Below are 10,059 nucleotides of genomic sequence, written 5' to 3'. Positions count from 1 at the left end.
AAAAAAATATTTTAGTTAGTGAAACTTTACTTTTTTATACTTTATCATTCATTAATTAGTTTACCTAAAAAATTAATAATTTAAGTATTCATACTTTTTATTCACCTGGTATGCAAAAAAATTAAGTAAAATAAAGATACAAAAAATAAAACAAAAACATGCATACAGGGCTTTCATTTCAAAAGGGAAAAAGTGAGCGTTTGTAACTGTCAAAGAAAATTTTTTTCGTCGATTTGTTTTTCAGTTAAGGGTGGTTTAATTTTTGAAATTTTTAGTTCTAGTAGCCTTTGATTCAACTCAATTTAATTTAAATAAAAAATATGTCGATTTGGGTTGCGATGGGAGAGTTCAAAACCAAAATACGTTTCATCCCCTACCACCACCACCAACCACCCTTACTTTAAAATTTTAAAAAACACCCCCAAATTTTTGAAACATTTTTGGAAAGAGGAGAAAAAGCTTATCTAAGCGTAAATGAAAAATAATATTTTGTGTTTTCGTTTTTGAGTTATATTTTTTTAGGTGAGGGCGTGCTAGGGAATGGAACCTAAAAAGTATTTTTAGTTTTCCATCGCAATCAAAGGCTAATAGGACCAAACATTTTAAAAACATAACTACCCCTAACTCAAAAACAAATCGACATAATATTTTTTTTTATTTACGGTTAGATAATCTTTTTCCCTCTTTCCCAAAATTGTTTCAATAAGTTGGGGGTGCTTTTTAAAATTCTAAAGTAAGGGTGATAGTGACTAGGGGATGAAACCTAAAACGTTTTTTATGTTGGTTTTGAACTCTCCTAATTGACATATTTTTTATTTAAATTGAGTTAATTCAAAGACTACTAGGACTAAAAATTTCAAGAATTAAATCACCACTAACTAAAAAAAAATCGACAAAAAAAAAATTTGACATTTAGATACGCTAATTTTTTTCTATTTACGAAAACGTTTTAAAAAGTAGGAAGTGCCATTTAAAGTTTTATAGTAGGGGTGGCTAGCGACTAGGGGATGAAACTTAAAATGTAACAAATGTTGGTTTTGAACTTCCCCTCCCGATCCTAATCGACCTGTTTTTGGTCGAAAATACATTTACTCAATGTCAAAAGTTATTGAGACTGGCTCTTTTTAAATGAAAGCCGTGTATAAAAGCCAAAAATTATGTGTTTTTCATCTTAAACTGAACAAAACAAAAAAAATACATACTGTGTGGCTTTAAAAAGCATGTGAAAACACAGAAAATGAAAGTTACATCTTCAAGAAGCTAAAATATTTTTTCTCAAGTAAAATAAAATCTTCATCTAAATTAATAAGTAATTCACAACTAGGTTTCAGGAGATATTTTGGGGTTTGCACCAATGCAATTATCAGTCCTTTGGTAACGCACTATCACTTTTCCCTCTGACATACAACCGCAAATTGCTAGTTCGTGATCCAAGCATTCGTTCAAGGAGTGAATGTTTCGATTTTCTCCTAGCTGCCAAAACCGCCCGACATATTTCCTGAAAAACAACAGCAACTGGAGCAACTTGTTCAGCAGCTGTTACTTCAGAAAATCCACATTCAAAGTCTCTAGCTAACATTGCACCCTCTTCTGCACTAACTTCCCTCAAATGAACCATGTCATTTTTATTACCAACTATGTAAACAGGAATGTCAGAATCTGCTATCAAGCTTCCTACACGTTTCAGATAAGTGAAAGATCGGCGATTTGTGATGGAGTAAACGAAAAGGAGACCATCAGCCCAGTTTGTTATCTCGCTAGAAGGAAGATCATCTTCGTTCTGTAACAAATTTCTGAATTTAGAAGAAAAATCACCCTTTAATTAAGATTTACCTTCGGACACGTGTCTAAAATTTCGTAAAGGACTGGTTCGCCGTCTACTAAAACTTCGTGTTTATACCGAGTTTCTATAAGAAAAATTGTGAAAAATTTTTTTTGATTTTGGTATTTTACCTGACTGATGGTCATACTCTCCAATATATCGCTTGGTAAGGAATCGAACTGACAGAGCTGAAAATAAATTCACTTCATTCAATCATTGCTATAAAAATAACTTATGTTTTTGAATCTAGCCTCGTCGAGTGATCTTGATTCTAAAAACAGCACAAATTTGATGTTTTATAGTGTGAATTATGTTTGTGCATCGAGTTGTAGCAATAAACCATACATGATTAAGTATCTCTTTGAATGAAATCAATCTACCTACATTTGTCAAATTATTTCATGTTTTGACAAAATTGTTTGACTAAATTTTATTTTATTATTAGGACTGGTTTCCGGAAAATTTGCATTTTAATAATAACATTTCTTCCCGAAAAATTAATAAATCAAGTCGAACAGGAAGGGAGTAACTAAATTAAACTATGCAACGTTTCAGTGAAACCGGATGTCTAAAAGAAATCAAGTTAAATACGAGGCAAAAATTGTTTTACACCAGAGGCAATTTAATTAAATGTATAAAAATGTTATCAGTAAGTAAAATTTATTAAAAGTTGTCGATTTCTAACTTTCGAGGTCGGGAAATTTGTTATTACATCTCTTGGTTGGGAAGAAATTTATGAATTTATGTGTCTAAAACTCATTAATTTTGACAAGTAAAGTATTAGAACTTTTTCTCTCATAGGTACGTATAAATATTTTAAAATAACATTTTCTTATTTTTTTAAATTGATATTAATTGTCATGAAATAAAAAACTAAAAAATTGGATAACAAACGGTCGTGAATTATTTAAAAGTAGAAAAGTAAAAGTTTTTTATGTGCCATGTGTTTTTAACAAATTGCGTGTGTAATATTGACGCATCGTTTCTAAAATGCAGTTTTCTGCATTGACTTGAAACACATTTTGAAGAAGAAAAAAGAGTTGTAGTAATTACTAATCTTAATTTTTCTAACCACTTCTAGAATAAAGAATAAATCTTATACTTCTCTGCTCGTATGCAATATACTATTACTTCAGAAAAATTAATTTTCTTAATCCAACTTGGGCTAAAAGTAGTCGTAACTAGAAATATTCATTTAGAAAAATATTTCAACTTCATTTCTATAGAAAACAGTTCTATTTTTTGTTATTAATTGGTTTGGTACTTTCGTATTCAAAATTCTAAATTATTTAATTGATATTAATTGTCATGAAATAAAAAACAACTAAAAATTGGATAACAGTTGTGAATTATTTAAAAGTAGAAAAGTAAAATGTGTAAAGTTTTTCCCGTGCCATGTGTTTTTAACAAATTGCGTGTGTAATATTGACGCATTGTTTTTATTCTTCTTCTTGGATCTTCTTGGTATGGAAACGATGAACAAAAACACGATTAGCCCGTTTTTAGTTTTATTCTCACCTGAGGATGACCACTTTGTGGTCGAAACGCGTTGTGCTATTAAAATAAAAGTTTGGTGTGACGGGCTAATCGTGTTTTTGTTCAGCATTGTTTTTAAAAGACAATTTTCTGCATTGATTTGAAACAGATCTTGAAGAAGAAAAAAGAGTTGTAGTAATTACTAATTTTAATTTTTTTTCGGTTTGTGTTTCTTTATTTTTTTTATCTAAAAAAATTACCAACTGACTATTCTATATCGAATAATATAAAAAAAAATAAATCATACTTCTCAGCTTGAATGCAAAATACTATTACTTCAGAAAAACTTATTTTCTTAATCCAACTTGGGCTAAAAGTAGTCGTAACTAGAAATATTCATTTAGACGAATATTTCAACTTCATTTCTAAAGAAAACAGTTCTATTTTTTGTTATTAATTGGTTTGGTACTTTCGCATACTCCACCTGGTTTTATTTACCTACCACGTTCTATTTATAAGGTTTATTACAGCAGTAAACCGAATCCAAAGTTTTCAGTATTTTTCTTACAATCAAATTTCTTTTATTCTAAAGTAACTCGTCTATTTATTTTTGATTCAGCTAAAACAACCGGGTGCTCCAATTTTTTGACGTTTTCATTTAGCCTTACTTTAATTTCATTTCCTATTTATAAAACACACATTTCTGTGTATATTTACGTATCTGATGCATAATACATAAATCAATCGAAGGTCTAATTAATTAATCCAAAAAATAAAGTAATTACACTGTTTTTTATTAAAATAACATTTTTGGTTTATTTTATACCGAAAAATAAGCTTTTAACATTTAGATTCTAAATTGAGAGGAGCACACAACATGCACTTCATGTATTTAAAATTATACAAGACCTACTAACACACTTTTTTCATCTCTTGAAACACAAAGGTTACTCGTGCTTATAAAAATAGAATCCGGGTAGAAAGATTCATTGTTCAGAATCAGAATTTTTCGATAAAAGATAACACATCCTTGTTTGCTTTTAAAAATAAGTCGAATAAAAACAAACTCTGATTTAGTAAATAATAATTTCTTCTATTTATCTGCATAGATATTAATAATATTGGAAAATTCTTTTAAACACAAATATTTTTAGACGATCTGATTGATTTACAGTTGTTTGTTTTTATCTTTTTAATAAAGTAATCAAATCAGGATTTTTTCTAAAATCATTTCAATTTTGCGTTTTACGTGGGTGATTTATTTACGCAAATTTCAACACTACTTTCAAATTTTATGACGTTTATCTCCACAGGAAAATGCTATAAACAGTAAAATGTTCTAATAAATTAGATAAATTTTAGAGTCAACATTTCAATTTTTTGAAAAACAACCAACCCACAAAATACTAAATTAAAATTCAGATTTTATTTAATTCATTCGAGAATCTGACAATTTGTTGTATTCCAACTTTGTCAAATTTGGAGTTTTAGATTAATCACCCTGTACACAAAAAAATGTCAATAAAACTTTATTTTCTACAGTTTATTAAACAAGTCTGATGTTTTTTTATGTATTTTAATGTTTTAAACTTTAATTTTAATACTGTTTCTTGAATTGAATTGAAAGTATTATAATGAAAAGAATTAAATTATTAATTGTAATTTTTTTGAATTTAAATTATAAATTAATGACAATTAGTCGATTAAAGTGTTTAATTAGTTTATTTTGGAGGGTGTTATTACATTATTCTTTTTATAATTTTTACAGGGTGTTCTAGAAAGAAAATAAAGCAATCTTATCGCATTGGTCAAGTTGTCACAATTCTGATTATAAACTTTATAAAAAATAGCTTATTTTTTTCTGACTAAAACAAATTAATTAATAAAATTATAGACTTTTGCATCAAATAGTAAAAATACCGGGCGCTGATGATTTTTATCTCAATTATTTATCATTTATTTAAGTATTTAAGGTGTGTAAAAGGATTGTGAAAAAATAGGTGCTTGTTTTTATAAAAATTTGAAATTTATGAAATTAAAAAAAATTCGATTTACTTGAAATTATTTCAATTTTTTTACCACCAATTTGAAGTTTTGTTTTAAAATTTGGTTCATCTGAAAATGTTAAAAGCTTAGAAACTTACAAAAAATATTTTTTTGAGTTTCTAAAGAGGTTTTGTGTCTATCTGAATAGAAGCAAATATTTATTTAAAAAATGTTTATAAAACATTCTTCAAAATAACAAGTTTAAAACAATCAAATGTGGGAAGTTTAATTTTTACAGCATACAATAGAATATTATTTAACAATTGAAACTCTCACAAAAACACAAAATCTTGCATTTTGCACCCAAACAATTTTTAGAAAAAATTTTAAAAAAATTGTGGATTTATTTTAAGTCCTTACCACTTTTCCCAACACCAGGTGCACCAATTACTGCAACTTTGACTTCAGTAAGCGACGATTTTTTTCGTCTTGTTGTTTTCGTGTTCATAGTTTAAACACAATTTTTGACGAAGTGAACACCACTCTGGCTCGCAGTGTTCTCATAGCTCTCGGTCGTCGAAAATCTCATATTTACGTTATTCTAAAAATAATTTCCAAGTTACGGCAGAATTTGCGTGACGTAGAATCGCAGTTAAGTGCAGACAGCAAGTTTTACGTCTTTTTGGAATGCATCAGTCAATCAAACTTGTTTCAGAAATCTTTCAACACATTTTATGCCTAAGAAATTTGTTGACTATCACAAAAAGTTTTGGCATAAAATTAATTATGACAAAAATCAAATCAATTTTGTTGTCAAAATGTAAAATATATTTTTTATTTATTAATTTTTGAAATGACATTGACGACCACTTTTTTGAATTTGACTACGTTAACACCTACTTAAATTTCACGTATGAATGTAATTCTATTGTAAAAACGTCAATGGGTCAATGTCAAAACAAACAAATGTTTCTTAAAAATAAATTTGGCTGCAAATACAGAAACAAGTATTAATACAGAAATGTTGCTGTAATCAAGACTTATTATTTAAGATTAAACTTGTTTTTTTATTGAAAATTGAATACAATTGTACAAATTACAAAAATAACAAATACAAAATACTTGAATTTTAAATTGAAGATTCCATGAATAAGAGAATTTCGATGTGCTTGTTTTCTTTTTTTTTTTTGTAATGTTAGGATCGTTGTCTGTGTTTATTGATAAAAAGTCTATCCAATGTCAATAAAATTGCCGTTGGGGGAGCTGTATACTTTGGTTTGAAAATGTATACAAAAATTTAGTTTTGTGTTTTATGGGTTGTATAATAATTTTTTGTTGATTGTAATGTTTTCTAAGAACTAGACTAAAAACAACAAAAATTATAACAATTTATACACAAATATAATTTTATTTATTAACAAAAAGGTTAGATAGTTATTTGAAATCTTTACAAATTTAGAAGAAAATTACAATAACTCTTTATTATTTCTTAAATACTTCGAATAAAAAACACAAGTATTAGTTTTATTTTCTCTACAATTTTTTTGCTTTGACAAAACCCCTTGAGAGTTCTCCTTTTTCTAACCTTGTTTACAATTTGGAACACAGCAAGTTTGGATACTTGTCTGAAACAATGTTATAATTGATACTACGTTTCTGAAGCTGAAAAAATAAATTGGTTGTGTGACAGATCAATATTTGATTAAATATGTCAACAATTGTCACATTTAATTTAATTTTCAAATTTCACTAATTACAGTTTTCTTTGGAGTGTGACGCCGGAATTTACCATTTTGACAAATTTACGATTTTGGGCTATTGGACAGACTTTATATTACTGTCAATCCAAAAAAAATATTTCTCAAAAATAATTTTTGTTTGCTGCAAATACAGAAAAGCAAATTTTGCTGTAATCCAGACATTATTTAAGCAATAAAAGCAATGATTAAACCTATTATTTAATTTTTATTGCAAATTGGATAGAATTGTACGAATTACAAAAAGCACACTTGAATTTCAAATTGAAGAAGAAGAAAGAAATTGTTTTCTTTTTTTGTAACGTTATAATTTAGACTTGGATTATATGCAAAATGCATATTTGTTATTAAGATGTATATCAACAAAATTAAAAGTTTTCTATGCATATCTAATGTTTTTTGATATAATAGGCCAATTAAAAAATGCATATTTTGGCAACTTCGTCCATATTTTAAGAATTATTGCATATTTGTGCATATTTTCCTCAAATCACAAATTTCTGATTAAAATTTTCAGTTCAAGTTAAAAATTAAACAGTTTAAGAAAAAAAAAAACAATTACAAAATATGTATCCTGCTGAGTGTTTTCTTTTTGAATTCGTTTTATACAGGGTGAATATAAAGTATGGAACTAAGCGTTTTTTTTAATCATTTGCCTCTAGAAAATAATACTTAATATAAATTAAAGTAATATAAAAATGTGATCGTATTTTGAGAAAAAAAAATAGTTTTGTTTTTGAGTTATGCATTTTTTTTGTCAAAATTGCAATATACATGGCGCGCCAGAACTCGCGCCCCAGAGAAAATTTTCAAGTAAGGTAAGATACCAGATACTTGAAAAAATGTTTAAAAAATTCTATCTGTCAAAAAAATTTGACATGTATTTTTTGACATTTGACATTTTTTTATATCTATTTAAGGATACTGATGATCTTGTATATGTTTTTTTTACAATTATTTAGTAAAGCTACAAAAATTTTGCTAATAAAAGCCACAAATAACATTGAACAGAGTTACAATTTAGGATACAGCTTCCTTGTTTCCTCTTTTAATAGCCTATAGTAAAAAAACTTGGAAAATTATTTTTCCAACAGAAATAAATAGAGTCAAAGTGCAAACTTTAAACCCTCATAACTTCGAAATAAAAAGTTTTGTTTTTGAGTTATGCATTTTTTTTGTCAAAATTGCAATATATGTAAAAAATACTAAAAAAAAAGAATATAGAGTAGTGTTTTTTAGTGGGTTGTCATTTTAAAAAAATATATTTTTCTAGAAATTAAAAACAAAAGAAAATTTTGAAAAAGTTTATTTTTGATAAAACATCACATTTTTATTTCTATTTCTCTTTCTCTTTCTCTTTCTCTTTCTCTTTCTCTTTCTCTTTCTCTTTCTCTTTCTCTTTCTCTTTCTCTTTCTCTTTCTCTTTCTCTTTCTNTCTTTCTCTTTCTCTTTCTCTTTCTCTTTCTCTTTCTCTTTCTCTTTCTCTTTCTCTTTCTCTTTCTCTTTCTCTTTCTCTTTCTCTTTCTCTTTTTTTTTCTTTTTCTTTCTCTTTCTCTTTTCTTCTCTTTTAGAAACAATTATCATTTATCTATCTTAATCTCTAACTAACAAAAAACGTTGCAATTTTTTAAAGGGTGAAAAACTAGTAAAGATTATCCAATTTTTCAAAATTTGTAATCGAGTTCGTATCGGAATATGTAAAGTTATGTGAAACACCCTGTATATGCTCATTTTTTTCTGAGCCTTAGTTATGATACTGTTTCTCCTAAAATATTCTCGAATCAGGAATGTTTTGAAAACATTACGTCAAATGAAAAATTTTCGGAGAAGATGTCAAAATTCCAGTAACTCATGTCACAAATTCAAAGTGCTCCGAACCCCGGCGATCCCCCAGACCAAGATGACGAAAGTTGGGTGGATTTGCTCCAAAACTTGACCACTTTTATAACAGCATCAGCGAGTCTGGTGAATAGTCTAAAACACACAATTGAAGTGGCAAAACTGCAACCAGCCGAGGGAATTCAAGAAGAAATAGCGCCGTGTCCCATTTCTAAATCCCTCGAAGCGAAAACCTCAAGACAACTAGCAGTTGTTGAAAGTACTTCAAAGACGTCAACTCCTGCGACTCCGAAAACATCAGCAACGGAAGCTGTTGTGGCCAAGACTTCAAGTGCGTGTGTTTGTAAAGCAAAATCGAAAAGTTCTGTTAAAAATACTGCAAAGGCTGAATCTTGTAAATGTTTTTGTAAATTCTTGCAGTGTTCTTAATTGTCTATTATTGTAGTTGCAAAAGAAAAATCTGTTAAGCTTAATAAATTGAAAGAAGATTGTAAATTGGCTCAGAGGAATTTAGCTGATATTCAAGAGCAAGTAAGACAGTTGGAAAGACTGTATCAGGATTATGAATCCATGAATACTCCTGAAGGACAAGTAAATCCTGCTGCACTGTATAAACAAATTATGAAACCACAGACTGTTCCCTACGTACCAGTTTCCAAGGTAAAAATTTCGATTTTCCAAGAGAAAATTCAATATTTTTCTAAGGATTTAGTTTTTTTTAATTTGAAAAAAACATTGGACTTCTTTGTGAGCAGTTCTAATTAATCTAGCAAAATCCTAATAATTACCATCGCTTCTTCTTTGACTTCAAAATTTAATTTTAAATTACATTTTGAATTTGTTTAGGTATTTAAGTGTTATCAGCTGTATCATTTTTAAAAATTCTATCTACAGTATGTCCCCGAATTGCATTTACGAGAGAAAAAAAATTGTTTTTCATTTTACGCCAAAAATGCAGGAAAAACATTTTTTGTTTCATTTGAAATGAGCAAATCTGTTATCAGTAGAAAGAAAAGTTTATTTTTTTCTTGATTTGGGACTTTGAATAATTAGGAGATTAAAAAGAAATTAGAATTTAAGAAAAAAATTGGACTTAAGTTGCCGAAAACTATCTAATTTTTTTACTTCATTTTTAAATCAACAGAAATTTCTTGTACTTACTACTTACACCACTATTAA

General features: G+C 27.8%; 2 protein-coding genes across 3 annotated transcripts in view; one reads left to right on the top strand and one right to left on the bottom strand.

Annotated features, from left to right (window-relative positions):
* Nucleotides 1-74: 74 nt before the first annotated feature.
* Nucleotides 75-5,838, bottom strand: LOC123003675 (GTPase HRas). 2 transcript variants are annotated; one of them, XM_044396611.1, is made up of 5 exons: nucleotides 5,705-5,838; nucleotides 1,954-2,010; nucleotides 1,834-1,907; nucleotides 1,633-1,780; nucleotides 75-1,498 (listed from the first exon to the last, which is right to left on the bottom strand). In XM_044396611.1, exons 1-5 carry the CDS (start codon nucleotides 5,790-5,792, stop codon nucleotides 1,470-1,472), a joined length of 396 nt encoding a protein of 131 aa, XP_044252546.1. In that variant the 5' UTR covers nucleotides 5,793-5,838; the 3' UTR covers nucleotides 75-1,469. The 2 variants fall into 2 exon arrangements, with proteins under 2 accessions (XP_044252546.1, XP_044252537.1); XM_044396602.1 differs by having other exon boundaries at nucleotides 75-1,780.
* Nucleotides 5,839-8,840: 3,002 nt separating this feature from the next.
* Nucleotides 8,841-10,059, top strand: part of LOC123005675 — a 3,409-nt gene continuing 2,190 nt past the window's right edge. The window contains exons 1-2 of the mRNA XM_044399530.1: nucleotides 8,841-9,274; nucleotides 9,326-9,540. Of these exons, the coding sequence (XP_044255465.1) occupies nucleotides 8,893-9,274; nucleotides 9,326-9,540 (597 nt within the window). The 5' untranslated portion in view covers nucleotides 8,841-8,892. The remainder of the gene's footprint in view (nucleotides 9,275-9,325; nucleotides 9,541-10,059) is intronic.

Source organism: Tribolium madens, unplaced genomic scaffold (genome assembly GCF_015345945.1).
Source record: "Tribolium madens isolate multiple individuals breed KSU strain unplaced genomic scaffold, Tmad_KSU_1.1 Scaffold_11;HRSCAF=98;Tcas5.2_LG3b, whole genome shotgun sequence".
NCBI classification, from domain to species: Eukaryota; Metazoa; Arthropoda; class Insecta; order Coleoptera; family Tenebrionidae; genus Tribolium; species Tribolium madens.
Note: the sequence above shows the minus strand (reverse complement) of the source record. Positions and strands in the feature narration are given on the sequence as shown.